This window comes from Fulvia fulva, chromosome 9, assembly GCF_020509005.1.
Source record: "Fulvia fulva chromosome 9, complete sequence".
Taxonomy (NCBI): Eukaryota; Fungi; Ascomycota; class Dothideomycetes; order Mycosphaerellales; family Mycosphaerellaceae; genus Fulvia; species Fulvia fulva.
This window is the reverse complement of record NC_063020.1, coordinates 3,288,898-3,316,727: the sequence shown is the minus strand read 5'-3', so window position 1 is coordinate 3,316,727 and position 27,830 is coordinate 3,288,898. Positions and strand designations below refer to the sequence as shown.

The 27,830-nt window shown below is 53.4% G+C and overlaps 13 protein-coding genes across 13 annotated transcripts; 5 read left to right on the top strand and 8 right to left on the bottom strand.

The window, feature by feature from the left end:
* Positions 1 to 351: 351 nt before the first annotated feature.
* On the top strand, positions 352 to 4,911 carry CLAFUR5_09574 (uncharacterized protein; the record flags this gene model as incomplete). The annotated part of the gene is made up of 2 exons (XM_047908722.1): positions 352 to 1,092; positions 1,240 to 4,911. The coding sequence occupies 2 exons, from the start codon at positions 352 to 354 to the stop codon at positions 4,909 to 4,911; spliced, it is 4,413 nt and encodes a 1,470-aa protein (XP_047766705.1).
* Positions 4,912 to 4,992: 81 nt separating this feature from the next.
* Positions 4,993 to 6,504, bottom strand: CLAFUR5_09573 (DNA primase small subunit; the record flags this gene model as incomplete). The annotated part of the gene is made up of 1 exon (XM_047908721.1): positions 4,993 to 6,504. The coding sequence occupies one exon, from the start codon at positions 6,502 to 6,504 to the stop codon at positions 4,993 to 4,995; it is 1,512 nt and encodes a 503-aa protein (XP_047766699.1).
* A 488-nt stretch (positions 6,505 to 6,992) lies between these two features.
* CLAFUR5_09572 (uncharacterized protein) lies at positions 6,993 to 8,225 on the top strand (the record flags this gene model as incomplete). Its single annotated transcript, XM_047908720.1, has 2 exons — positions 6,993 to 7,065; positions 7,117 to 8,225. The coding sequence occupies 2 exons, from the start codon at positions 6,993 to 6,995 to the stop codon at positions 8,223 to 8,225; spliced, it is 1,182 nt and encodes a 393-aa protein (XP_047766701.1).
* Positions 8,226 to 8,539: 314 nt separating this feature from the next.
* Positions 8,540 to 9,350, top strand: CLAFUR5_09571 (uncharacterized protein; the record flags this gene model as incomplete). The annotated part of the gene is made up of 4 exons (XM_047908719.1): positions 8,540 to 8,677; positions 8,735 to 8,995; positions 9,059 to 9,077; positions 9,304 to 9,350. The coding sequence occupies 4 exons, from the start codon at positions 8,540 to 8,542 to the stop codon at positions 9,348 to 9,350; spliced, it is 465 nt and encodes a 154-aa protein (XP_047766695.1).
* A 607-nt stretch (positions 9,351 to 9,957) lies between these two features.
* Positions 9,958 to 13,806, bottom strand: CLAFUR5_09570 (Checkpoint serine/threonine-protein kinase bub1; the record flags this gene model as incomplete). Its single annotated transcript, XM_047908718.1, has 2 exons — positions 9,958 to 12,774; positions 12,853 to 13,806. 2 exons carry the CDS (start codon positions 13,804 to 13,806, stop codon positions 9,958 to 9,960), a joined length of 3,771 nt encoding a protein of 1,256 aa, XP_047766210.1.
* Positions 13,807 to 14,342: 536 nt separating this feature from the next.
* CLAFUR5_09569 (putative extracellular glycosidase) lies at positions 14,343 to 15,851 on the top strand (the record flags this gene model as incomplete). The annotated part of the gene is made up of 2 exons (XM_047908717.1): positions 14,343 to 15,365; positions 15,426 to 15,851. 2 exons carry the CDS (start codon positions 14,343 to 14,345, stop codon positions 15,849 to 15,851), a joined length of 1,449 nt encoding a protein of 482 aa, XP_047765928.1.
* Positions 15,852 to 16,280: 429 nt separating this feature from the next.
* On the bottom strand, positions 16,281 to 16,817 carry CLAFUR5_09568 (uncharacterized protein; the record flags this gene model as incomplete). Its single annotated transcript, XM_047908716.1, has 1 exon — positions 16,281 to 16,817. One exon carries the CDS (start codon positions 16,815 to 16,817, stop codon positions 16,281 to 16,283), a length of 537 nt encoding a protein of 178 aa, XP_047765807.1.
* A 1,090-nt stretch (positions 16,818 to 17,907) lies between these two features.
* CLAFUR5_09567 (uncharacterized protein) lies at positions 17,908 to 18,414 on the bottom strand (the record flags this gene model as incomplete). Its single annotated transcript, XM_047908715.1, has 1 exon — positions 17,908 to 18,414. The coding sequence occupies one exon, from the start codon at positions 18,412 to 18,414 to the stop codon at positions 17,908 to 17,910; it is 507 nt and encodes a 168-aa protein (XP_047765803.1).
* Positions 18,415 to 19,244: 830 nt separating this feature from the next.
* CLAFUR5_09566 (uncharacterized protein) lies at positions 19,245 to 19,859 on the bottom strand (the record flags this gene model as incomplete). Its single annotated transcript, XM_047908714.1, has 1 exon — positions 19,245 to 19,859. One exon carries the CDS (start codon positions 19,857 to 19,859, stop codon positions 19,245 to 19,247), a length of 615 nt encoding a protein of 204 aa, XP_047765800.1.
* A 453-nt stretch (positions 19,860 to 20,312) lies between these two features.
* On the bottom strand, positions 20,313 to 22,214 carry CLAFUR5_09565 (Cohesin subunit rad21; the record flags this gene model as incomplete). Its single annotated transcript, XM_047908713.1, has 2 exons — positions 20,313 to 21,896; positions 21,951 to 22,214. 2 exons carry the CDS (start codon positions 22,212 to 22,214, stop codon positions 20,313 to 20,315), a joined length of 1,848 nt encoding a protein of 615 aa, XP_047766679.1.
* Positions 22,215 to 22,857: 643 nt separating this feature from the next.
* On the top strand, positions 22,858 to 26,130 carry CLAFUR5_09564 (Calcium-transporting ATPase 1; the record flags this gene model as incomplete). Its single annotated transcript, XM_047908712.1, has 2 exons — positions 22,858 to 25,502; positions 25,554 to 26,130. The coding sequence occupies 2 exons, from the start codon at positions 22,858 to 22,860 to the stop codon at positions 26,128 to 26,130; spliced, it is 3,222 nt and encodes a 1,073-aa protein (XP_047766678.1).
* Positions 26,131 to 26,866: 736 nt separating this feature from the next.
* CLAFUR5_09563 (uncharacterized protein) lies at positions 26,867 to 27,220 on the bottom strand (the record flags this gene model as incomplete). The annotated part of the gene is made up of 1 exon (XM_047908711.1): positions 26,867 to 27,220. The coding sequence occupies one exon, from the start codon at positions 27,218 to 27,220 to the stop codon at positions 26,867 to 26,869; it is 354 nt and encodes a 117-aa protein (XP_047765792.1).
* A 90-nt stretch (positions 27,221 to 27,310) lies between these two features.
* On the bottom strand, positions 27,311 to 27,598 carry CLAFUR5_09562 (uncharacterized protein; the record flags this gene model as incomplete). Its single annotated transcript, XM_047908710.1, has 1 exon — positions 27,311 to 27,598. The coding sequence occupies one exon, from the start codon at positions 27,596 to 27,598 to the stop codon at positions 27,311 to 27,313; it is 288 nt and encodes a 95-aa protein (XP_047765790.1).
* Between the last annotated feature and the right edge of the window lie 232 nt (positions 27,599 to 27,830).

Genomic DNA, 27,830 nt, shown 5'->3' with positions numbered 1-27,830 from the left:
TCGTGACACAACTTCAAGCTGGTGCTCGTAGCACAGGTCGCGTCTTCGCCAACATCAAGTAGTGGCCGTTAGGTTCTATCTGTCAGCCGTTCATATGCGCAGGAAAGGTCATGCGCAGGATGCAGAATGCAAAGCAAAACAACAAAAACACAGCAGTGAAGGACGGTGTCTGCTTTGAGCTGCGAAGACTTGAGGAGGATTTGATGGTCTCTTGCCAAGATTTGATGGACCCCGATCATCCATCCCACCAACACACGTCACACCACCAGCTCGCGTGTTGACATGCTTCGTGTTCTCACCCCGACCAACACATCCGCCTTCTCTGTTACATCACTGTACAGAGGGCGCGCCATGCCGGCGGGTAGCAAGAAAAAGAAGACCAAGCCCGCAGCAAATCCAGCCAGAGGCTTTGCCACCACATCTGTTGCGTCGAAGCCGAAGCCAGAGACGGCTTCTGAGGAGACCAGCACCAAGACATCCGGAGCAGTCACACCTGCAGACAAAACCTCAACGCCTGCAACTTCAGTTGAAGCGCCTGCCTCAAGTGCAAAGACCGAATCACGACATCTCCACGAGCTCAGCCCAGAGGAACTGGAGGCACAACTGGAAGCATCAGAGCTCCAGCAATTTGTCGACAAACATGGACCCAAAGTCAAGAAGGAAACGACACGTCAAGGCACCCGCCTTCAGACCGACAAGCGGTTGCTACGTGGTCAGGCAGAGTATCTGTCCGTCAAGGACTGGCTGCCAGAAGAGTTGATGCAGCACATTCTGGACTTGACCCTGGATGATCTTCGGCGAGATTCTGACTCTGTCAAGAAGAACAAGCTGCCTGTAGGGGACGATCTCATAGCAAAGGTTTGGCAATTGAGGTCAACTCTCCTAGATCTTGATCTTCCTTTGGCTCGAGTCAACGAACTTCTTGGCTGGCTTGTAAGCAATCCGCCGGCTGAGAATGCATCGAATTACGGCTGGGGGATCGAGGAGTGCTTCGAGTGGTTATCGCTACACTGCGAGCCAGACGAGCTTCTAGACTATGATTTTCAGAAGCCGAAGTCGCTAAATGCCGCTGTGGAGCTCGTAGACGATGAGGTGAGTGTATGGTCCGGTGCTGGAAAGCTCCAAGCATGTTTGTTGAGCGTGACGGCGCCAATTGGTCTTCCATGCTACTTCCCCTTATACTGAACCGACAATTCTGCTCCTTGAGTACCCTGGCCGCTGACGCTAACCTGTCTGCAGGTCGACTCTGCTTCATCTAATGATGACTCGAAGAAGAAACATGACTCGCCTGTCTCCCGTGGTGGTAAGGAGGATGCATCATCTCCAGAACAGGAGAGCATAGATGTCAGCGATGTTGAGAGTGATCTGGAGCCCGATGAACTGCTATCTGTATACCTGCGGACGAGGGTTAAACTCTATCAGCTCAGTCCAGAATCTGAATCTGGACACACTCGAAAGACCAAGTCCTCCAAACCAGCAGCGACACCCGCCAAGGCGTCGAGAAGCGATGGTACACGCAAACTCGAACAGAAGCTGCAGCGGATAGAGTCCGATGTCTTGTTCGACAAGCGACAAGCTGATGCTCACTGGGCCGGGCAAAAGATCGAATTGATGCGTGATGCAGCCGAGAGGAAAAGGCTGCAGTTACATGAGACGAACAAATCGAAGGATGACGAAGTTACACAAACTGAAGCACCAGATAATGACGTCAACGATGAAGCTGAAAGACTTGGCCAAGAACTCCTTGCAGAAGCTGGCGAAGATGGCGATATGCTCAGCGGCATGTTCGACGCGCTGCCTAGTGTCCAACAGCCAGGCGAGGATCCTACTGGCGATGCTGATGGCCATGGTGTTACGATCAGAGACTTCGGTCGACTTACTGGCATGAACCCTAAGCGGGTCCTCGAGGAGGCATGCAAGGCTCGAGATGCGAGAAGCAAAGTAGTGTACAAGATGGTTTCGCAGACGACATATGCTTGTAGGCATACTGTCACGATACATTGGACAAAGGAGCAAGACGCGTTCGAGTGTGCATTCATGCCTGCTGTCGAGGTCAAGCATAAAGCGGGCAATGTCTTGGTCATTACTGCCACACAAATCGCTACGCCTGACATTACTCAGAGCGAAGCCTTTGTCGCTACAGCCGCGCTATTCTTGATATTCTCCGGCTCACCGAAAGAAGAGAAGGCACATCTTCGACTGCCACCAACGTTCCGTAACCTCTGGGACGAGTTCGCTCGTGCAAAGCAGGAGCATGTGCTGGCTGTAGACGGCAGCGTCGTGAAAGAAGTACGCGAGCTGGTGGAGAACAACAAAGGCTCAGATGACGATGACGATGATGAGGTCGTCTTCAATGCCAGCAGTCGCCGACGTTTGGAGGGAGCCAGTGGCGCTGCAACGCCGGTGTTACGCATTGGTACACCAAAGCCCGGATCGCCAGAGATCTCAGAGGAGCTTCAGATGATGTGGTACCACAAGACTGCGACCCCTAACTACCAGCGCATGCTCCTCGCTCGCATGAACTTGCCCATGTTTCACTTCCGAGCTGTGGCTCTCGATACCATCCAGCGGAATCAGGTCACCATCCTTTGCGGAGAGACTGGCTGCGGCAAGTCCACGCAGCTGCCTGCATTCATACTGGAACACGAGCTGTCACACGGTAGGCCTTGCAAAATCTACTGCACAGAGCCTCGTCGTATTTCGGCCATCTCTCTTGCACAGAGAGTAAGCGAGGAGATGGGCGAGCATAAGGGCGACGTTGGAACTGCACGGTCGCTTGTGGGTTATGCCATCCGACTGGAGTCTCACACTACCGCAAACACACGTTTGGTCTATGCCACTACAGGTATCGTCCTGCGTATGCTAGAACGATCCGATGGCTTGGATGAGATCACCCATCTCGTGATCGACGAAGTACACGAGCGCAGTATAGACACTGACTTTTTGCTCATCATCCTTCAGTCGCTTATGATCAAGCGCCCAGGCCTGAGAGTAGTGCTCATGAGCGCAACCGTGGATGCACAGAAGTTCTCGAACTATCTACATGGCGCTCCTATCATCAACGTACCCGGAAGGACGTTTCCTGTGGAAGCCAAGTTCCTGGAAGATGCCATCGAGCTCACTGGCCATACCAACGAGGACGCCTCAACAAATGCCGTTGACGAAGATGACGCGGACGATGAGGCACAGCAGAAAGGCGCCGGCCAACAGCAGCTTCAAGGATACAGCAAGAAGACGCTCAACACGCTCGCCAACTATGATGAGTACCGTATCGACTACAGTCTCATCGTCAAGCTGCTAGAGAAGATTGCGTATCAGCCTCAGTACCGTGATTTCAGCAAAGCAGTACTGGTCTTCTTGCCAGGTATTGCGGAGATCCGCCAACTGAACGACTTGCTTGCGGGACACCCAAAGTTTCAGAAAGGATGGCGCCTACATCCACTTCATTCGACCTTCTCCAGCGAGGACCAGCAAGCTGCGTTTGATATCCCACCTCAAGGCATGCGCAAAATTGTCATGGCCACGAACATTGCCGAGACTGGAATCACAATCCCAGACGTGACCTGCGTTATAGACACTGGCAAACACAAGGAGATGCGCTTCGATGAACGACGGCAGATGTCTAGACTGATCCAGAGTTTCGTCGCGCGAGCGAACGCGAAGCAGCGTCGAGGTCGAGCTGGTCGTGTTCAGCAAGGAATCTGCTTCCACTTGTTCACCAAGCATCGCCACGATCAGCTCATGGTCGAACAGCAGACTCCAGAGATGCTTCGCCTATCACTACAAGACTTGGTAATGAGAGTCAAGATCTGTAAGCTTGGTGGCATCGAGGAAGCCTTAGCTCAGGCTCTGGATCCGCCTTCGAGCAGGAACATCAGAAGAGCCATCGACGCTTTGGTGGAGGTCGGCGCGTTGACAGAGCGAGAAGAGCTCACATCTCTCGGTACACAGCTAGCAAAGCTGCCACTGGACGCTCAGCTAGGCAAGCTGATCTTGCTGGGAAGCAACTTTGGGTGCCTCGACTTCGCTTTGACCGTGGCCGCCACGCTCTCCTCCAAGTCCCCCTTTCTGAGCCCCATGCATGCCAAGAAGCAAGCCGACACAGTTCGACTCGGCTTCAAGCGCGGCGACTCAGACCTCCTGACAGTCTACAACGCCTACAGCGCTTGGCGCAAGATCTGCACAACCCAAGGCATGTCCGAATGGCAATTCTGCAACAAGAACTTCCTCAGTCCCCAAAACCTCGGCAACATTGAAGACCTCAAAGCACAGCTCCTCAGCTCCCTCCAAGACGCCGGCTTCGTCCACCTCGGCGCCGACGAGAAAGCAGCCCTCTCCAAGATGCGCTACAACCAACGCCACAGAAACTTCGTCGCCTTGCCTGCTAAACACACCGCGGCAGAAGAAAACGACACCATCGCCAACTCCGTCGTGGCGTGGTCTTTCTACCCCAAAGTCATCAAGCAAGACGGCAAAGGATGGCGAAATGTGGCCAACAACCAGTCCCTCGGTCTGCACCCTACCTCCGTCAACAAAACCAACCTCGCACCGGACGTGAAATACCTCTCCTTCTACAGCATCATGCAGAGTTCCTCGCGCTTCACCAATGCGCAAGAAACATCTCCAGTCTCCGAGATCCCCTTGCTGCTGATGTGCGGCGATGCAGTGTTTCACATGTACGCTGGGGTAATCATTGTTGATGGCAACAGGTTACGGTTCAAGGTGAAGGATTGGAGGACGATGATTGTGTTGAAGACTCTGAGGATGAAGTTGAGGGAAGTGGTGGCGAAGCTGTTCAAGAACCCTGGACGGGAGCTTGGAGATCGGCCGAGAAGGTGGATGGAGGTTTTGGAGAGGATGTTTGAGAGGCAGAAGAGGGTGCATGAGAAGCCACTTGGGCAGATGCGGTAGGAATGAGGATGTTGCTCGACAGATGCATGGAAGTTGTCGTTCATCATATGGACAGTACGCCAGAACTTGTATCAAAAGCGCTCAGAACTCCATCCCATCATCTTCCCGCTCCCGCTTCCCTCTACTCTCCTCTTTCAACAGAGCAGCAACATGTCCCCTAAAATACTCCACATAAGGCTTCAAGCTCGTCTTCTGCCAATCCTGGACCTTAGCTTTATCCTCATCACTCATCCCAGCGCCCTGCTTCGTCTCCCATTGATCGATCTCGTCAAGCAGCTGTGTGACAGTCGGAACTTCAAAAGGGTCGAAATCTTCTAGTCTTCGAATGTCGATGGGTACACAGACTCGTCCTGTACCAGGATGTACCACGAAGGGCGACTTGAGCAAATGATTGAGCTTCTTGGAGACTTCGGCGTCGAGGCGGGGGTAGGTGTATTCCAGGCGGATGTCTTGCTTGACATCGACTAGTTGTCGGGGGTTTAGGGTTGAGAGGCTGCCGGCTTCTGCTAATGCGTCGATGTCTGCCCACTTTTGGCTTGAGGTACGGTCTGCTGAGACGTCCCATTTTTTCTTCAAGGCGTCTGCCAGTGACTTGTCTGGGATGAGGTTCAGTAGCTTCTCGGCTTGCTCAGCTGATTGCCAGGGGTCCTGCTCCGCGAGTACGTCGTTTTGGAAGTATGGCGTCAAGAGCTTCAAGCTTCTGTCGACATGCGGGTGTAGTGGTCTGCGCAGACCCATTCTCTTGCCGTTCTCATTGCCGCGAAGCACTTCGAGATAGTTTGCAATGGCTTTTCTCTTGCTATCGTCCATCTCTCGCGCTCTCTTGTCACTGATCCACGCGTGTGCACCTCTTCGTCCCGAGTAGACCCACATGATGTGCTGGAAGCCAAAGTCCTCCCGCAATGCTGTGTCAACCACCTTGATCGCCATAACGATGAACTGCCAGCATTTGTTACAGATCTTAGTTCCCTGACAACATGTTCGGATCGGATCATAATCTGTCATATCGATATCGAAGACGAGCTCTTTCATGACAGGCCGGAACGCCGATGCCTTCTTCAGCGTCTTGCGGTCTTTCGGATTTATGGTGTATTGCGGTCCAATTTCGAAACGCTCCGGGCACATCTGGACTACTTGTTTCCTCAGCAGATCTGCAGAGGGGAAGGACAGGTATCGAATGACGCGGTTTCCTGGCAGCCAGAAGGAGAATTCGCGATTCTGGAAGTCTGGCTGTGGTGTTGCTGAGTGATTGAGCCATTGGAAGAGTTGTCGGAAGGGACATAATCGTTGGTAGAATTGTCTGAGGGTCTCTTCCTCGACAACTGGCCGTTTCGCTGAAGGTGCTTGCGGTTGTGGTTGGGAGCTGTCTTCGGGTCGTGTCGCGGCGCTAGAGGAGAACTCGTCGTCATCATCATCGTCGTCGAACATGTCGTCAAGGCCTTTTGTAGTCTGCGGTGCATTGGCCTTGGGAGAATCGGCCATGTCGACATCTTCGTTTTCCTTTTCCTCGCCGTTGTATGCTGGCGCGTCTGGAAGTGTTGCATCTTCTGGTGTCGCGTTTGGTTCGCGCTCGGGCGAGACTGCGTGAGGCATGATATTTACTGAATCGTGTATTGTACAGTGTTGAGATAGTGCTTTGAAGTTGTTCTTACCAGTATGCGAATGTGTAGACACACGAAGCAGGCGCGTTCGCGAAGGTGGACGCGTATCCCTGCTAGCGTGAAAGTCTATAGCACACAGACGAAGCCATTGAACCGGGATCCAAGACGGACTTTCTTTTTACCTTCAATGTTGAGAACATACAGGCCGCAGGACAAGCATGTAGGTGTGGGTGTGTCATGTGATTAGATCACGTGACTAGGGTTTGCCAGCCTATAGGCTGGCAAACATCCGGACACCTAGCATCTACCTACACCAACACCGGCGATACTGTATGTAGATGCACGCTATCCCATTGGGTCCTTCTTCGTCTTTTGTGTGATCCGCCGTCTTCCACTGCTGCGCAACTCGTACCTGTTTAACATTCAACATCGATATGTGAAAGATCCAGAGATCACCGACCGGCTGTCCTTCGCCTGCTGATGGTGGTCAGCATGGCAGCGGACCAATTCGTTGACGGCGATGGCCACATTTCAGACGACAGTGACTTCTACGGTACAGTGCATCAGAACGCTACACGAGACCTTTGCTAAAAGAGTTCTGCAGGCGACAAGGGAGTTCGACAGAAGATGGAGAAGAATGCCAGCCGCCCTCTGAAGCGTTGCTTTGAGCCTCCAATTCATCCATCGGCCTTCAAAAAGATCAAGTCGGTTGAGCCTAGGGAGAAACCTGCCGTGCCTGTCTCGTCACCTCCGGAGCCAAAGTGTGAGCCACCCAGTCAACAAGATGTTCTCAGCTTCTTGAAGTCTCGACCTCAGCTGCAGAGTCTCGACAAAACGCACAAGAAGAGCTTGGACCGTCCCAAACAGGAAGGCGCTAGGACTGTTGCAGGTGAACGCACACCTGACTTCGTCAGTGTCGACCGCGCCACTGACAGAGAGGATGAGTGGCGATCAAACGAGACCATCGATGCATTGCTTCGTCGAGTGCCCGTCGCTGATCCAGCCACCGCCAGAGTCGGTCCTTGGCTGTGGGTTCACAGCGCAAAAGTACCTTACAAACAAGCCAAGGCGAATCGTGACCCTGCGAACATGACACCCTTCTCCATGGGTGGCGAAGCGTTTGATTTGCTTGAAGCCTGCAGTGTACAGCGTGCTGCTATCGAACGTCAAACCCCTGGTAAAGAGGAAGGCACGATTACTCGAAAGATGGGACCATATCGTGATCAGCTCGAGATTGACCTTCTGAAGCTGGCTGTCGAAAGCAGTGTCACCTACGGCAAGTGGATGTTCTTCCCGTCTAAACAAGACTTACCAGACTACTGGCGTACTATCGCGATCGCCACCTCAGAAGGCAAGCTTGGGCCGACATCGAAGGTAGGAACTTACGACGACGACGAGCCGAGCACTCTCATTTGTGTCTACACCTACGACTTTTCTGACACCGACGACGTTCGACGAGTCCTCAACGAGCTCAACGATCTCGGACTGGTCGCCCGCAACGGCAGGCCAATACACTACAAATGTGATGCATACACTTACCTTGGCATCACGTCCAGCAATCCTTACAAGCTGAAAGCAAGCCTGTACTCGAGCAAGGAGCTGCTGCAGAACGAGGTCAAGGCGCTGAAGGATGGATCGGTCGCACGTTTGAAGAAGAGAAATAGGAAGATGGATGAGTTCTATGATCTCGTTGAAGGGGATGATATCTCTTAGTCATCGTGATGCCCCTGCGCGCTGTCGCTGTTGAGATTTACTGATCGTTGCTCCCTTGTAGATGCGGCCAAGACATGAGATCTTGCCATGTCCAGCAGATGTTTCTGGAGGCCCCTTCCTTGACCGTCAGTATCATCAATCACTCCGGTGAGGGGCCACCTTCCCAACGAGGCACTGCTCCTACCTTGAAGCAAAAGGTCGTGGTGAGAGTCGGGCTTTCGTCCCAGCCTGCTGCGTTCCCTGCTCCTAGACATCAGCAAACAAGTGGTTCAAGTTGAGAGTACTTCACCAGCGATTCTTATCACTTCATTACCATGGCCGACGCACATAAGGAACAGCAGAAATTCCGCATACTGGACCTACCAGCAGAGTTGCGCCTCAGGATTTACGAATATGTGCTGAAAGAGCAAGACACGATCTCCATACTTTACATCAACCGCACGATCTCGCCGGTACGTTTAGCTGTGGTGTGAGCGTCCAGCTCGACGAGCTGACTGATGCATCTTCAGGGCGTATACAAAATGGAGTTTGTCCGCCCCGGCCATCGGCGTGACAAGCACCATCGCGGTGTTATCTGGGACCGACGAAGTCGTGGATGGGTTCCAGCGCCACCTTCGCCTACTGCACTCCTTTTAGTCAACAAACAAATCAATGCTGAAGCGACCAAAGTCCTATACGGCAGCAATCGCTTTAAATTCGCGGACCTTTTTTGCCTCCGAGAATTTATAGAACTCCTCGGTGACCGAGCTCAATGGTTCCAACATATTGAGGTACAGACCGCGTCCAGATTGTCGAACTCGCAAAGTCTCTGTTGCCCACTGACATGAATGTAGTTATCAATCTCTCAGAACGGTAAGTACCGCAGCGTTTACGCCAGGGAGACTTTCGACACTCTCGGTACCGTCGCCAAACGTCTAAAGAGGCTTCGCATCAGCCACTTCGCCATCTGTCTCCAGCGAAAAGACGGAGGGTCTCCCAGAGCCGTGCACATGAAAGTACTCGCGAAACAGTGCAAGGGAATGCTACAATCTTTGCACTCATCATTCGAGTCGCTCAAGCTGAACGCGGATATTCTCAGCGTCGTGGACCTACACTTGGGGGAATGTGCGGAATGTCCGCGGCTGAGGGACGCGTTTGAAGTATATTGCAAGAGTCTCGATATTCAATGTGCGGAATGGATCCCTCCGTCGCACGGGAGAGAGGTGGTCCTTGAGCGGTGGCCATGTGGCTGTTTGTGCTCGGAGGCGGAGCGTGTTCATAGTGAGTATCAGGCGGCTTTTCGCTCGATTGTGGCAGGGTGTCTTGGGCTGAAGACAGGTGAAAGTAATGGTGAGGAGACAGCGTAGATCGGGCGACCGTGTAGAATAGCTGCGAGAAGCCAATCTTTACTGCTTGAGCCTTCTACAAGACTCGAAAGGCCCAACTGTCTGCCACAGCAGCGCATGACTACCTACAAGCATCGTTCCCAACCCAGCGCCATTCTCTGCAACATTATGCCGATTCTGGAGCCCGACAACATGAGCGACACAATTGAGGAGAGAGCATAAACCACATTCATGCACCACCCAGCTGCGCTTGTGACCAGAGATATTCGAACACTTCCCAAGAAGAACACGACATGAAAGCAGCAGAGATAGCTGCTGCATGCGAGTCTGTACAAATGCACTAACGACCGACTTCGAAATACGAAATCACTTTCAAGGCATCCCTGCCCGACCCCATCCCATCCCTCTCACTGCGATTGCGACAACTTAACCCCCTTCTTCCTCCTCTCCCTGATCGCAGCCTCCATCCTCCCAATCATCCCCTTCAACCCCACGCCCCTCTCACAGTTCTCCTCCAGCCACCCCTCCATCCTCTCCCTGCACTGTCTCATACCCCTCAACACCGGCATCTTGTGCCCTTCTTCTTGCTCCAGATGCGCCAATGGGTTCAACAGCAATTGGAAGGCCTCCTGCCAGATCTCCACTTGCCAATACCGCTTGAAAGACTCCCGAACGCGGTACGTCTTGGTCTGTCCCTGACTAAGGGAATGCGTTTTATCTGCGACAGTTTCCATGTACTTGCCAAACAGCATGCTGTGGATGATGCCGGCTAGGCCGTGGTAGTCGATTTGATACGTCCAGGGACGAAGTTCCCGCATCTCAGCACAGTCTGCCTCGGAAGTCTTCCAGTCTGCGATGAAAGCTACGTTGGGAAGGAACTGCTTCATGTCGATTCCGCGACCGAAGTCGATGAGGCAGACTCCCTTGGAAGACCATCCGTGTGCACCGGAGGGAAAGTACGTAGGGCTCCAGTCTGTCTCCATGCCTGGATCATCGAAGCGGACGAGGACATTGTCGCCTTTGAGGTCGCCGTGAATGAGGTTCTTGGCGTGCATGGCTTCGACTGTGCGGAGGAGCTCGATTGAGAAGAACATGGCGAGTATCTCGTCCATACCGCTACCACTGCCAGTCTCGAGGCGCGCGGTGTTGACGAGGTCGAGGAGTGTGCCTTGATCGCGGTACTCTTCGACTAAGAAGCATTCGTCGCGGAAGAGGTGCATTTCATGGGCGCGGACGATGGACTCTGCTGGGCGAGAAACTCCCAGACGACGGTGTGACTGGCGAAGGATGTAGAATTCCCATGTGCTTGCAGGTTCTTCCATCTTGATAGCCTCAAGGGCCTTGCGGTGCACCAATTTGCCAACGCGAGCGGGTGGAAACTCCTCGTCGGCTTCTTCCTCGTCGAGGGCAGCAATGGCACTATTCTCAACAAGATATACTGGAGCGAAAGTACCGGCTCCGAGCTCTCGTTTAATAGTGTACGTGCCTTGGGCTCCCGGTAGATCAACTTGAGGCGGGACTGAGAGCGTCTGCGCGGTCTTGTCGACGTTCATGCTATTCCTGCTGGCTTTCGATAGTGTTCTGACGTACTTTTTGATCTCTGACGAGCGGCCACTGCTGATGTCGAGAACTTCGTAGTAGCCTTCGAATGAGCTGAGCGAGGGCCTCATTTGATCGAGAATTGTCTGCCGTACGAAAGGGTCCATTGGGTTGCATTGCAAGTCTTTCACAATAGGGCCTTTTTGTATCGCATCTGCGGCCGGACATTCATCCTTTTTCTCAGTCTGGGCCTTTGCTGTGCCTTGCCCAAGTGTGATCGCACCTTTTGTACTTTTGGTTCGAATAGGCTGAAGGACTCTGCGTTTATCTTCGGCCATGTCAGCAATCACATCTTCGAATGGACTGCTGGGAGGCTGCTCGTCTTCTTCTTCGTCTTCCATGTCCTCAGGCATACCAGTCTTTCTGCTCGGCGTCTTCGTGCCACCAAAGTAGTCCTTGTTCGTTCTCGCAGTGGCAACACCTAGGGAGGACTCGGTTTGCTCAGCAATAGGCGTCATGAAAGGCAGTCGATGATTTGGCAAGACCTGGTAATGGACGGCGGGCGGCTCGTAATCTTCATCTGGTATCGGCACATATCGTGTGCGAGGGTTTTCATCTTCCACTGGCGTTATTAGATCCTCATCGTGATGATTGTGCTGCTCTTCCTGATACGCATCCTGAGTTGTCGTCTGTGCAGAGTCTGTGTCTTCTGCTTGCGGCACATGCTTGCTTGACGTAAAGTCCGACCAAGCGCTCACATCTGTACGATCATCATCGTCGGTCCTTGTGCTTTTGAGCAATTCGTTCCTGGTCTCGTCGCCATATTCGCTGGCAGGTGCTGACAACTTTCCCGTTGCTGTACTTTCGTCTCCAGTGGTATAGTCAGTCTCGGCATCGCTTTCACTTTCGGACTCCTCCTCCTCGTCCTGCTGCTCGTCCTGAGATGGTAGTGGGGCGCTGAAGATGCCATAGATCTCTTCCATGGCCTCCTTCGTGTTGATCGTCATCGTTGGCTCAGCAGGACCGATGGACTTCTTACGCTTCAACTTTGGCTTCTGTGGCGAATCCATATTGAGCTTGATTGTTTGCGTCTCGTTCTTGATGTACTTGACTTCCGGTACTTTGATCTTGCGTGTACGGTTCGCCCGTTCCTCGCGTCTGGCTTTCTTCGCTGCATCGATCTCTTGCTTCGAGGGTGGAGTATTCTCGTCTTGGTCGTCGTTCAATGCCATGGTCTTTGTGAACTTCTCTACCAGTCCATTCTCCCGGCCATGAGACTTTGAATGCTTTGCTTCGTGTTCCGGGACGTCTTCAAAGATCTTGAAGCCTTTGTCTTTCGACTCCGACTTTGGTGGTGCTTCTGCCGCGTTTTCCTTAGATCGTGAAGATCGTTCGACAGCAGGCGCATTGTCAAGGTGAATGTCGAAAGTCTCGCTTCGGGAGGTCTTCTTCGGTCGTGATGCCTCATCCTTCTTCCAGTTCTTGCTTAGCCAACCGCGATGCTTCGCTCGCAGCTCTTCGAAACAGTATTCGACAGCAAGATTGCCAGCTACCGGGTATACGGCCTCGAGATTCACGAAAACACATTCAAGCCTACCAGTCTTCTCGTTGAGAACACATTGCTGCTCATGACTACTAGTCGAAGTGTGGTCGGATAGATGCTTTGGCATTGACGTACGAGATGACTGCATACACGAAACATATTCAGTCCTGCATTCGTAAACATGAGGTTTTGGTTCTTGAAAGGACGCGAGCAGACTTACCTGATCCTTGAAGATAGCCAGCTTCTCCATGCCTCCATTGGTCTTGCCCACCTTGAGCTTTTGACCGGCCATTGGCTTTGCCTCGTGCGAGTTCTCCTTCTTTCTGCTCGAAAGTGATCCAAAACTGTCCCAGCCTGTGCCGCTGCTTCCAGATCCAGGTCGAGATGGCGCATCACCGTCGGCGAAAATCTGCATCTTCGAGCTCTTCGACTTCTTCGAGCCACTGCCTTGCTGAGGTTGTGATGGTGATGCCGACGCGAAGGGGTCCAGCTTGGCTGCAAGTGCTGGTCTGACGGATGGAAGAGCAGGACTTGATGGTTCTGCGGCATCCTGGGGCCGCGCTGCAAGGCGCTGTTCAAAGTCGCTAAACTTGCGCGTCAAACGTGCAGCAGGAGTTGCCTCTTTCTCAATGCCCATCTTGTATATCTCCTCTGCCTGATTCCATCGGCCTTGGTTCTCCAGCCATGCTGCGAACTCCTCGTAGTAAAGTGCCAGACTCTCTCCAATGTTGTGTCGCGCCAGGAAAACAAAGGCTTCGCGCGGCGCATCCGAAAAGAGACGAATGTAGTGCAGCCATATTTTCAAGTATCGTGGATCGTTCTTGTAGTGCTTGTCTGATTGGAAAGCTTTCGTCGCGCGCTCCAGCAGAGGCAGTAGTTGTGATTGTGGTGTGGCTTGTGCAGAAGGGAAGGCGTCCAGCGTCCATTTGACATAGCGATCGTAAACATCGAGAGGGTCGTCGGCTTCGTCAATCGTCGCAAGTTCCTTTTCGAAGTCTGTGCGCGCCTTTACTTGCGCCTCGCTGAGCAGACCAGGCGAAGGTTGTGCGCCGAGGAGTGGTGGAGAGTACAATTGCGCGAGCGCTTTCGCGGACCGTCCACTGGGAAGAGCCTGGATGTTCTCCTTTTGCTGCTCGATGACGTTGAAGTCGATGAGGTCCTGCGATTCCGCCATCGTCAACGTCGTCGTCGTCGTCGTCGTTGTCCTGTGGTTAGTGTACAAAGTCGTCAATAGAGAGGGACGCGACACGGACAACCACGGCACGAGCGCAATCGCAAGTCATCTTTCGCGCTCGCCAAAACACACACCTAAAGCGCGGCTGCGCGGCTGTTGCTGTGGCGATCGGGCGCATCGGGGCTGACTGCCGGGAGCCGACAGCCAGGATCCCCAACCCCTGCCTTTTTCGCCCGTGATCCTGCCACCTGCCAGCCTCCTCTGTCTCTTGTGCACCCAACTGCAGCCACTCATGGCCCTCTGCAGGGTGTCTCCAAGCCCGTATGGCCACACTCTCCGTAAGAACAGATGACGACGCGTCTATAGAAATGGCTGGTCAGACCAGGAAACAGTGAACGGTGCTGTCAAATAGGTCCACTCTTGCCTCCTCTTTCCCACCATCTTCCTCTTCACATCCTCGCACAAGCACAAATCCCCAACAGTGCTTGCACCGTACCACTGTACAGACTTATCGACTTTGTAAATTGCATACCGACATGTTTACATTACAGAGTCTACTTGCCATGCGGTCGCCGCTGCGAATGGCCCTTCTGGCCGGCCTTGTCTTCACATCCTCAACCACAGCACAAACATACTCGAGCTGCAACCCAACATCACAGTCCGGATGTCCAGCAGATCCAGCTCTCAGCAAATCACTCTCCGTCAACTTCCAAGATGGAGCATCCGACGAGTTCACAGCACAAGGCGCCCCAACGTACGACAGTAATGGCGCTGCTTTTACTGTCGGACAATCCGGACACGCGCCAACTCTTATATCGAAATGGTACATCATGTTTGGAAAGCTGTCAGTCACGCTCAAGGCAGCTCCGGGACAGGGCATTGTCAGCTCGGTGGTGCTTCAATCGGACGACCTCGACGAGATTGATTGGGAGTGGTTGGGTGGAAAAGGCGGCGAAGTGCAAAGCAATCACTTTGGCAAAGGTCAAACGACAACCTACGACCGCGCAGCAATTCATGGTGTCGACAACACCCAAGGAGAATTCCACACTTACGACATCGAGTGGACCGAGAACCAAATTGTGTGGACCATCGACGGAAAGACTGTCCGCGTGCTCAACGCTGGTGAAGCCAACGGACAGTACCCTCAAACACCTATGCAGCTGAAGCTCGGCTCATGGGCAGGTGGCGATCCCGGCAACACCCAAGGCACAATCGACTGGGCTGGTGGCGCGGTCAACTACGCTGCAGGACCATTCACCATGTACGTCAGCTCGCTGTCAGTAGTCGACTTCTCGACCGGCAAGTCATACAGCTACGGCGACATGAGCGGCAGCTGGGAAAGCATCAAGTCGGACGGTGGCGAGGTCAACAGCAACTCAGGCGGTAGTGTCGTCGTATCTAATGCTCCCGCCATCACTTCCACTTCCAGCGGCAACGAGCCATGGACCGGCACCCACGCCACCAACACAGCGACCGTGTCGTACACTTCTTTGCCCGGTCTGCCCTCTGGCTGGACGGTGAGTAGTTCTGGCAAGGTCGTTCCACCTTCGGCGGCCCCAGTGAGTAAGATCCTCCCAGTGCTAACACTGCCAACGCACAGTATGCTAATGCTCCTCCAGTCGACATCCCAACCCGCTTCGTCTACCTCGTTGCCGGCGCCATCACCTGCGGTGGGTGGCTGCTCAGGCTCAGGATATAAGCTTGTCACCAAATACAACGAACAAGGCTTCCTCACCACCGCGACTATCCCTGCTGGCGCCTCGACCGGCTGGGACGATAAGGGCATGCCAGCCACCGTTCTGCCCGCCAACTGCATGATATCAAACCCACCAATGGCCGCAGGCGAGGTCCTCAAGCTGGTCAGATCCGAGTCCGGCACCTCACAACTGCTGCTGGCTTCAGCAGACGCGTCCGCCCTGATTACCGCCCAGGTCTCGAGAACGGCGAACAGCTCCGGCGTGCACCGCGCTGGTAATGTCTCACCATGGATTGCAGCGTTCTGTACTTTGTTTCTTGCATCAGCGATGGGAATGGTTTGGGCATAGAAATGGCATAGCGACAGGAGTTCTCTTCAAAGTGGGATGAACATTGGGTTGTACAGGCACCACAAAAACATGGATCTAATGATTGGGATCGGAGTACTGCATTGGGTGGAATTGACGAGAGCCGCGATAGCTGGATCCGTGCTTGAAGATGATGATGGTATGATTGTAATGCAAATTGAAGTTATGATACATGCCTCGAACCGCAATTGAAGAGTACCAGCACTGCCTATCTTCCAAGTACCATTCCACGACTCCAACCTGCCGTCAAATAAGCTGCCCATTAACATGTCCAAAGGTCTGCTGTCAATATCCATACACCATCGCATCACACCGTCACAAGAAATTCGCCTGTCTCATCAACATCGGTAGTCATCCAACACACCTCGCCACCAAAGTTTTCCCTTCGACAATCCACTCCCCGATGGCAGCTCACAGCCTCGACCCAAACCCATGTCCCCTCTCCCAGAAATGATCCCCATACCCCGGCACCACACTCCCCACCTCAAACTGCCTATCCCTCAAATCCCTCGAAATTGCCTCTCCAAGCAGCCGTCTCAACATCATCACCTGAAAGACGAGGTATGTTAGGCTGATTGTCTCAAGAGAAGTGGGCAGTAGCCGTGGCATCACCTGCAGCTCCACGTGGAAATAGCTTCGTCCACTGGCATTATAACTGAACCGAATCGAATGGATCATGCGCCGATGTTCCGACGGGACTGCTTCGAGGAACGGACGAATCAGGTCGCGTTCGACGAAATGGAAGGTCGTGGTACCGTAGTAGTAGGCTGCGAAGTCGTGGCGGATGTGATTGCGGATGTGCAGGTCGTGTGGGAAGCGATATTGGCGGGTGATGAGAATGGTGCGGTGGGATGTGTGGGGTTCTGGTCCTGGTGGTGGGCGGATGGTGGAGAGACGGTAGTCGAGGATGTGGTCCCAAAGTTCGGGTGGGAGGAAGGGGATGGGCATTTCGTGGTGTGGTGGGATGGTGGTGGTGTGGTTTTGAGGGTGAGGTGGTTGTGTTGTGTTGTGTTGTCAGATGGGTGGGTCGTGAAGCAGTGTTTGGATACTATGAACTCCATCTGGCAGTTGCCACGATGGATGTTGCATTAGTCAATGGTATGTCTGATATAGCAGGTGCAAGTGTGACATAGGAAGGTGGAAGGGGCCTGGCTGCGTGTGAGGCAAGATCACAACACGCGAGTGGCAGGTGCATACTTGCTGCACGGCAGTAACGATGACCTCGAACATACAGGAGACTCTCATCACCGAACAAATCGTGCATTGCAGAAGATTGTAGCCATATATTGCACTGCAAAAGATATACCAGCACAGAAAAGAACCACCCAATCAGAATGGATTGAGTCCCGGTGGAATCTTTCTCGCATTGCCAGCGTGGGTGAGTTAAAAGCCCACGTTTGAGCACGAGTTCTTAGCGGACGGGCACTTGGAGGGTCATCAAAATTCAGTGGCTTCGACGGCGTAAAACACCGTACTTAGCCCGGAATATTGATCGAAAGGATAACAGCTGGTTAAGCCAGTCAATCCATCAATTATACTTGGCCCATTGCGGCTTCGTTCATTGATTGGTTGATTGGACTTAGCCGCGTTATCTTTTTGCTGGTTTGGCGGGTGTGATGTCAGAGTTTTGATTTGGAACGGGGATCATGTGAACGCCAAGACTTGTTTGAAGTTTTGCACATTTGGCTGGATCTCTATGCATTGCTATCAGGAAAGGAGTCATGCATGCCATGGGAGGCAGCTTTGATCATTTATTGTGTTCTCGTGCATTGCTGGTTGAAGCTAAGCCGCTTGGTTCTGCACATTATCCGCACGGTTCTTTCCCTCACAATGACAATCCGAATTCTTGCATCTCTTGCCTTGGACGTGAGAAACTTGGAGACTTTGCGTCCGATTGAAAATTCTCGTCAGCCGCGCTCGCTTTTTGATGCCGTCCATCCCTTTTCTTGCTTCCATCCTCGCCATCCATACACAAGCAAACACAATGTCGATAGTCTGCCAAGATCCCTGCAAACTCTGACCAGCTCTGATAGCCAGACTATGCACTGACCCATCGCTCTTTCCACTGCCACATCCCCGGCTTGGGCACAAAATAATTGGCCATGATGAGGGTCTGCGACATATCTTGTTCCATGCCGTTGCGCCGAAAGTTGTGGCGGAGGTCGCGAGCTTCCCACTGTGCATCTATAGAGCTTCCACCAACAATGACTTGCAGTCGGTGCAGTCTCGGTCGGTTGTGGGGTTCGAGGCTAGCCACGAATCTCTGAATGAGTTCGGGATTAGTCGAGGTTACGGCGGCGCGCAAGTAGTACGGCTGCTCGCTCTCGCGTCGGATCTTGCGGTTGACCTGTAGGCACAAGGGAGGTTTGTACTTCTTGCCGTGGGTCTCGGTAAGCGTGATGACATTAGGTGACTTGACGGCGACGGTGAAATCGAGGATGACATCTTGAAGCTCTTGTGGTAGTGCCTGGATGCGTTGTTCGAGGCTGAGGCGTTGTGGTGTTGTGGCAGTCGCCATGTCGGTCACGGCGGAGGTGTTGGTCATGGTGATGATGTGTTGTTGAGGTGAAGGGGAAGATTGGAAATAAAGCGGGAAAAGAATCGGAATCATCACACGCGAAGCTTTGACTTCCAGCACATTTCGCCTTTCGGATCTAGCGCGACACTCGTCATGTGGAACTCGATTCACCTAATGACAGTCGGCGACCTCGCGCCAACCTCTCGTGGCACAAGTCCTGGGTTTCTGGTGTGTTATTAGGTCCTCCAGCCCATTTCACATGGCAGCATAACTCGTCATCACAGCGTCGCATCTCACTTTCAAGTCCACACTCTTAACCAGCTCGAGCAAAAAGGAAAACGCACGCCACTCTGCCCTGCCTTTCATGCATCTGCGCAGTTCCAGAGCTGAATCGTCATCCTACTCCTCTAGTGACCATTATACCAGCCACGTTCGTCTTACATCTTATAGCAAGCGGCGGTGTTGGGCGGGAAGGCTGATGATGTATTTTGTTAGAAGTGTTGAGCTGCCGGATTGGAAAGTGGTGGAGACGTAATAGTAGGCGGCAAAAGATGCGCGAGTGGCGCGGCTGATCTGAAGACTCATTGGCGGCTTGTAATCGATCGTAGCTCATCATGATAGTGATAGGGGTCGTTGGTGGCTCGAAAGTGAAGTCGCGGATCATGTCTTGAAGTTCTTGTGGTAGTGCTTGGATGCGGTCATCTAAGGTGATGCGCGTGGGCGATGAGCTGGTGTTTGTCATCGTGTTCGAGTCGGCGAGTGTGCTCTGATTCGTTGTTGTCTGTCATAAACTACGAAGTTCAAGAAAGGCGAGCGAGAGTTGACGACCGTTTGGAAGCTACGACCACACCTTCCACTCACACCACCTTTACACCCTCAATACTCTGCCAGAAGTCGTCCATCCACGCCGCACCGCAATCCCATTTCAGCTTCCTCCTCGCTCTCTCCAATGCCTTCTCCCACCGCTCAGGAATCTCCATCGGCGGTTCGGCAGTAGCCCACGCCACATTCGCCTCTCTGAAGGCGCCATTCGACAAGACATAGCTCGCCATAACCATAAAATAACGGATCTCCTTCCTCGCCTCCGATGGCAAACTTTGCCAAAACTTCGTCGCTCGCGCGGTGGCCACGCTCCTATCGCCATCGCACACGCCGTCTTGGTAGCCATGTAGCCTGAGATCCCAGAGGAAGGCACGGTGTTGGGAAGTGAGACTGACAACCCAGTTCTGCAAGCTATGGATGTCGTCTGAGCAGAAGATGAATTTGCTGTAGTAGAGTGCCGCAAATGATTTGCGGATGGCTTTGTTGATTTGGAGGTTCACAGGTGGTCTGAAGTTCGCATCGATGGTAATGGTAGTGGGGTCAGGTTGCTCGAAGGTGAAGCCGTAGATGAGGTCTTGAAGTTCTTGGGGTAGTGCTTTGACTCGCTGCTCGAGTGTGAGACCCGTGGGTGATGACGCGGTAGCAGCCATACTGTCTGCGGTAGCCCTACTTTTGGCAGCGTGATTGTCAAGTGCAAGTTCGGCCGGTGGAGTTTGGAGCTCGATCGAAGCTTTGACGCGGTGTAACCTTCGCGTGTTGCAGAAGGCAGGCCGCCTGAGCCTGAGTGCAATCACGCTGACGGCAAGTTTGTACGTAAAACGCTGAATCGTCAACACACCCGAGCGACTCGAAGTGGGAGACCGAGATGCTGTCGCAATGTCAATTGCTCATATGACTAATCCTACCTCATATCGAAAGCTCGCTCGTCTGATAGGATATCTCAAAAACCATCGCCAAGCTTCATCACGTCAATCTTCCGTAGAAGATCCCACAAGGCCCAAGTCACCTCCCAGACCCGTAAACAAAACCACTTCTCATGCCGACGCCAAGAGCGCCACCGCTGTTTTCCTCATTGTACAAGAACTTAATCATCAAGCCTCACATCAGGCTGCTGCCTCAACTTCGATACCTGCAGCAGGTGCCTCCTGACTTGCGATTTCGCCTCCACTTTGCATCTCAGCCCAGTCGCCCCACAACCCACGCTTGCCACGTACACGAATCGGAAGGCCGAGATCCTTGCTATCTTGCTCGACCTTGATCGCGTCCTTGGTTCCGAGCACAAGGAGCTCAAAGAACATCTTTGTCGCGTCTTGCCGCGTAGTGGTCCTCTCTGGGCAGAGATCAGTGAAAAGTGCCGACTGCTTGACACGCTTGCTGGGTGTGGGTGGCTCATTGAGTTCCTTCGGGTGGTCTGGTGCAAAGTGATCGCGAAGCATATGCACCATCTTCTTCGTGCCAAGCGCAACAGCGCCCTGTTGTGAAGGGTGCAGGAGAGGCGCTTCTGTGATGTCGAAGTTGATGGGTGGTTCGTCGTACATGTAGTTCTCCTCGTCTTCGTGTTGGACGTCATCCTCAGCACCGGGCTGGAAGCCGTCCGAACGAAGTCCGAAGTCGTCGCCAGCGTTGACTTGGAAGCCCTCGTCTTCGTCCTGTGGGATCTCAAGTTGTGGCGGAGACTCCTGCCTCTCGCCATCTGTCTCTACGTCTGCTACAATTCCAGAGTCACGCTTGCGCTTCTTGTCACCCGCCTTTCGCACGATTTCAAGTGATAGAATACCGCGAAGCTCAGGAGCCCAACCTTGCATCCGACCATCACCCATGAGATTGCTGACGAAGCTACCGTTGCGCTGCATCTCCATAAGTTGAAGCAGAAGTGGGTCGCGTGGCAGGAAGGAAGGTGCTTTAGTGATGTTAGAGCGGTCTTCTTGTTGCCTCTTGATCTGGCTGTTGTGCAGTTCTGTCTCGTTGTCCATGCGCATGACTTTTCTCCGCTTGACACGCTGTGCGGCTTGGACTTCCTGCTCCGTTTCGTCCTGGAGTGCGGCTTGATCGAGTCGGAATGTCTCCTCTAGATCGCGTTCTACGCTTGGGCGAACGGATGAGAGGACGGATTCGGATCGTCGAGCACGCTCAGCAGCAGCGTCTGCTTTTCGGAGTGCCTGCTCGTTTGCCTCGCCAATCTCCTCGTTGTTGAGACCACCCATTGGGTAGTCGTCGTCCATGCCCACGATGGGGCCATCGTTGCCGCCAAGAGTCGTGTCAGCGCCAAAGCCGAGGTCGAGACCCAAGTCATCGTCCTGAAGCATAGTTGGCTCATCGCCTCGTGGAGTGGGTGCACGTCGTCCTTGTTCGATAGATGGGCCGTCGCTCATTGGAGTACCTGCCAGACCATCGTCTTGACCATCGCCGATATCAAGGCCAAGATCGTCGTCGTCAAGTTCGAGTAATCGCCTCTGTTGTGTTCGGGTTGGCGTTTGGCTATCAAGCATCTGGCTCATACCGAAGTCGAGCAGTGTGGGGTCCTGTCCAGGTGCGCGCTCTTCGGGCGCTCGTAGGATGGCATCTGGGTCGGGCAGTGGCGCGAAAAGGTCAAGTTCTGTAATAGTGTCTGCAAGTATCAACGCTTGCGGATTTGCCTTGTGCGAGTGATCGGCTGGCAGGTCCACGTCGCGGCCAGGTCGGTATGCCTGTTATACGTCAGTCCGATAATGTTAGAGTGTCATTGCAGTGGTCTCTCTTACCAGCTTAATCTTGTGGAGGGCTTCACCACAATCTGTCTCCAGGTACCTCGCCTTTCTGTTGTAGATCTTGACCACTCCCAGCAATAGTTGCCCACTCATTCGCAGCGCGATCGGTGCCTGATCATCTCCAATGATGCTCTTCACATTCTCCTGCAAGTCGGCCTGGATAACGTTGGCCTTTGTGAGTTTTCGATCGAGGTTGGAGGCGAGCCAGACGCGAGCCAAGGGCCCCGTCTTGGTGAGCAGCGACTCCGAGTAGAACATGGTGCGTGTCTATGGATGCGATAGGTGTTTGCGACACTGGCGATGTGTGTCTGAAGGTGCGAGACGCGGTGGCGGATGTTTTATTGAAGTTGCGATCGGACCAAGCGCGTTGTTTTGATGTGACGCGAGTCGCGTAGCAGGCAGCGTTGGGCGCCTCAGGGGATATTCACCATGCCGGGAGTGAATTCGAAAGGGTAGTTGATGCTGTCGTACACGTTGGAGCACTTGGATACGTGTTGCGGTGGAGTGCGAGTTGATGTTTGGTGGTGAGTGGTTGAAGAACGGGCGTCATTCCTTGGTGTCTGAGATGGCTGGGGTTGCGTCGCTTGCTACTGCTAGTTGTAGGTAGCGCCGCACGCGGATGTGCCTGCTGCTGGCTGCTGGCTGCTGGCTGCTGGCTGCCAGGATTCCTTGAGTGAGAACACGCTACCGGGTGCGTCTCCTAAAGACCATATCCACCACTTTGCCCATCCACAACTCGCGCACTGGACGATTGACGATCGAAGTGACCGCGGACGCGAAAGTGAACGAGACCATACAGCCATATCGCACGATCGTTTGGCCCACTACACTGATGCACGCGACAGCAGCATAGCCCGGCATTGAGCGACCCTCGACTCCTGCTCCATGGAGCATGTGAAGCATGTCCCGATCTAGCACGCCGACTCTCCCTCTGCACACCAGCCCGGCGCATACACGATCCAGCAGCCCCTCACAGCTGCAGCCTCCACGCGACAATGGCGGAGGACACTCGAGAAACGTCAGCCGGGTCAAGATCCCCGGCCAGCAGTCGATAACTGCCCAGCATGCCGCATTAAGTGCTGAGCAAGTCGCTGACAAGCATTCGACATCTCTCAGTCGTGGCTTACATCCTGGCGATGCATCAAATCGATTGCATGTCCAAGGTCCCAACGAGTTGCCATCGGAAGAGCCAGAACCCCTATGGCTGCGCTTCGTCAAGCAGTTCAAGGAAACACTGATCCTACTACTGCTTGCCAGTGCCGCCATATCAGCCTTCATGGGCAACTTCGAGGATGCCGTTTCTATTGCGATCGCGGTCACCATTGTGGTCACAGTTGCATTCGTACAAGAGTACAGGAGTGAGAAGAGCTTGGAAGCGTTGAGCCAATTGGTGCCACATTTCGCGCACGTAATAAGAACGAATCTTGATGTACAGGGACGGGGTAATGCAGGTGCCGAGAATGGCGAGCCGAAGGCGCCTGGAAACGATGACCAGGCAAGGGCAGAGAAGGCGAGCACAACTGTGTCTGCTTCACAATTGGTGACCGGGGACTTGGTGCTATTCCATACTGGCGACAGGATACCCGCCGACATTCGCATTACGTTCGCGGCGGATCTGAGCATCGATGAGAGTAATTTGACCGGAGAGAATGAGCCTGTCGCAAAGAGCGCCGACACAATTGCTGCTGCGCCGCACCTCAATGGAAGTGCTGATCCAGCGACGTTACTTAGAGGAGGCATGGGAGGCGACATACGGCTTACGGATCAGACCAACATCGCTTTCCAAGGAACACTGGTCCGCTCTGGCTATGGCCAGGGTATCGTCATTGGCACAGGAGGCGAGACCGAGTTTGGTGCCATCAGCGCATCTTTACAAGAGATTGAGTCTCCTCGAACGCCACTACAGCAAAGCATGGATCGACTGGGTAAGGACTTGAGTTACATGTCATTTGGTGTCATTGGCTTAATCATTCTGGTCGGCTTATGGCGAGGCATGCAATTCTTGGAGCTGTTCCAAATCGGCGTGTCGCTAGCAGTGGCAGCTATACCGGAAGGCTTGCCCATCATCGTTACTGTCACGCTTGCACTTGGTGTACTGCGGATGAGCAAGAGGAATGCGATCGTACGCAGACTTCCGTCTGTGGAAACGCTAGGATCCGTCAATGTGGTATGCTCGGACAAAACTGGAACTCTTACTGTCAACCACATGACAGTGACCAGGATGTGGAGCTTTGGACATGACGTGCCGCAAGAAGTGGCCAAAGTACACAGAGACTCGCCAAATGGCGCAACGACCCAAGCAGTACTCAGAGCTGCAAATATCGTCAACAATGGCCGTCTCAACACCCATAGTCATGGTGGTGTGACAGCCGCCAGTGCAACTGTCTTGGCCAACACAGGTGGAGATGATGATCTAGCGAATGCGAAGAGTCGATGGGCTGGTCAGCCAACCGATGTGGCATTGCTGGACCTGCTCGATGCATTCCACGAGGACGATGTACGTGCCCGAATTGGCGAGAGGAAGCATGAGATGCCGTTTTCGAGCGAGCGGAAGTGGATGGGTGTCATCACCGAAGGCCAAGACGGTAATGATACAGCTTACATCAAAGGTGCGCTCGAGCGTGTACTTGGAAGGTGTGATACCTACACCTCCGATCAAGGCGGAGAGGTCGTTCTGGACGAGAAGCGACGACAAGAAGTGGATCAAGCGGCACGTAAGATGGCTGAGGAAGGCCTCCGAGTGCTGGCATTCGCCTCGGGACCTGTAAGGCCTGTAAGGAGCGGTGCTAGTCGCAATGTGAGCAAGAACAGAATGACCGACTCCCGCTCATCAACGCCAGCTTCAGCTCTAGGACGCTCGGCAGTTGCTGCAGCTAACGAGGACACCTACACCGGGCTTTGCTTTGCTGGTCTGGTGGGCATGTCAGATCCACCACGTAAAGGCGTTGACAGATCAATAAGACGACTCATGGCAGGTGGCGTCAAGGTGATCATGATCACTGGCGACGCGGAAGCTACAGCAATCGCAATCGCGAAGAAGCTTGGCATGCCTATCAATGAGAACTCTGCCATTGGATCGCCAGTACTGCGTGGCGATCAGCTTGACCAGATGAGCGATGCTGAGCTCGCAGAAGCCATGTCGCGCATCCTGATCTTTGCACGGACAAGTCCTGAACACAAGCTCAAGATCATCAGCGCATTACAATCGCGCGGCGACGTTGTTGCAATGACTGGAGACGGTGTCAATGATGCACCAGCTCTGAAGAAGGCTGACATTGGCATCAGCATGGGCAAGCTGGGCACTGATGTCGCGAAAGAGGCCGCTGATATGATCTTGACCGACGACAACTTTTCGACTATTCTGAACGCTATCGAAGAGGGCAAGGGCATTTTCTACAATATCCAAAACTTCTTGACATTTCAACTCAGCACGAGTGTGGCTGCTTTAGGGCTGGTCATGTTGAGCAGCCTGGGTGGCTGGAAGAATCCGCTCAATGCTATGCAGATTTTGTGGATCAACATCTTGATGGATGGTCCACCAGCACAGTGAGTACAAGTCTAGAAGGCCGATGGACACCCAACTAACAACATCTCCAGATCTCTCGGCGTCGAGCCCGTCGATCCAGCCCTCCTCACCCAACCTCCCCGTCGCCGCGATGCCCGCGTCCTGACGCCAAAGCTCATCCAGCGCGTCCTTCAATCAGCTGTCATCATCCTCCTCGGCACACTTCTTACCTACGTCCGCAACCTGACCGCCGAAGACCTCGCAGCCCACTCCGTCTCCGCCCGCGACACAACCCTGACTTTTACCCAATTTGTCCTCTTCGATATGTTCAACGCCCTGGCCTGCCGGTCCTCCTCCAAATCCGTCCTCCTCGGCGAAGTACCCATTCTACCGAAATGGTTCGCTGAAGTCTGCGGGATCCGGCAAAAGGCAGAGGGGAACCAGATGTTCAACTATGCTGTCGCTGGTAGTTTGCTGGGACAGGCGTTGGTTATATACTTCCCGCCGCTGCAGAGGGTCTTTCAGACTGAGGCGCTGTCGACTTTCGATCTGCTCGAGTTGGTGGCGATGGCGAGCATTGTATTATGGGTTGACGAGGGCAGAAAGCTGTACCAGAGGCGGTTTGGCAGTGGCAGGAGTCTGCCGAGCGGGTACAGTAGGATCGTGTAGAATTATGTGATATGTCTATGTACAGAGAACAGAATTGAATGCGTGTGTATATGCTATGTTTCCTACGTGGTCGATTGGAAAGGACTGGGGCATGTGTTCTCTATATGGCACAAGGTATGGCAAAAGATCAATCGCCCTGGATTGCATAGCATAGCTCTCTGTCATCGACAACCCAAGCCGCTTTACTTGGGCATGTGGTGCCAGAAGCAGCATGAACGTCAAAGAGCCATACGGCATATTGACTCCGCCATTCGACCCAGAACGATTGACAAGGTCACAACATTTCTGGAAGCCTATGTACATAACGAACGTGGTATTCTCCGCGTGTCACATGTCCTTGAACGGCACAAAGGGAGGCAAAAGTTCAACCACATTCGTATCAACGGTATGCTTCTAACCGCGACAAGAGGCTAAGTCAGTGCATTGCAGCCCTCACATCACTAGGATCATCCGTTATGCAGCACATTGGGTATGCCATTCGATCTGAGAATATCGACAAGAAAAGCGTACGAACGAGTACGCCACTCTGCCCATGCCAGAGTTTTTATATCACTTCTTTCCCGCTTTAACTTAGTCTCCAGGTGCAAGGTCAAAGATCCGCTGCATCTATCTTAAATTTTGATCGCCTCCGTCACCCGTCTCCAGCTCAAGATACTCTGCCACAAGAGCACGGAAAGCCGCCTTATACTCATCATGAACACTACCCAATCGTGACAGCCTACCATACTTCACTCCCTTACCCAGGTACAATCGCCAACGCATCCCTCATTCTAGCCTCCCCAAAGGTCGCCCTTCCTACTACCCAGACTTCATCCGCGATGGTCGGCACACCCGCCCGCACGAGATGACGATACGCCAGCACTAGGTTCACCAGTGACATCTGAATTCGAGACTGACCAAAAGTCGCAGTATTGGTATTGCCATTCCTCATCAGTTCACGCACGAGACCCATGTAGTACACTCGATTCGGGTCTTGGTTGTTCGGACCATCAACAATTGTAGCTGGGGGTGGCGTGGCGGCTGACGAAGCGTCTGATGGTGCTGGTCCAGGCTGGCTAGGTATGGGAGGGTTGCGAGTCACATCCGACATGCTGGCAGGGAGGGACAACATGTGGTTCCGAGCCACTGCCTGCTGGGTTTGCGATCTCCTCAGGGCGTTGTCGGGCATTGCGAATATTGGTCATTGGAGCTGTGTATTGCCTTGACCAAGTGCCGGAGCCTGGAGCTGGGACTGCTGCGAGGTGCTGTCCCGGCCGCTGACTGCCTGCACTGCTATCGGCGGAGCTATTCCTGGCCCCGCGGTCAATGAAGAGCCACCAGGCTGCTCAATGGTATCATTAGGTGCGTTTGTGACTGGCGGAGTGGGTGAGAGGCTCATAGTTTCATCTCCATCAGCGTTGTAGGTGGTATCGTGTGTATCACTGTCGCGGCGATCTGGCTGATCGAAGATTACTGATGTGTCCGACATGCTTCGTGAATCGATGAGAGTACTGTAACGTTCCGTAGAGCTGAGAGTTTTGTGGTTTATCGTAAAAACCCCGAATGTGAGGTGTCAAAGCAATGTTTGCTATCCTGAGTTCTCTAAAGACTCAGCGAGCGTAATGCTAGATCTCGGTAGAACTGACGATCGAGACATAGAACACCTTCTTATGTGTACGATTGTGATTATTACGCTGCTTTGTGCACGCGACTTCGGAGTG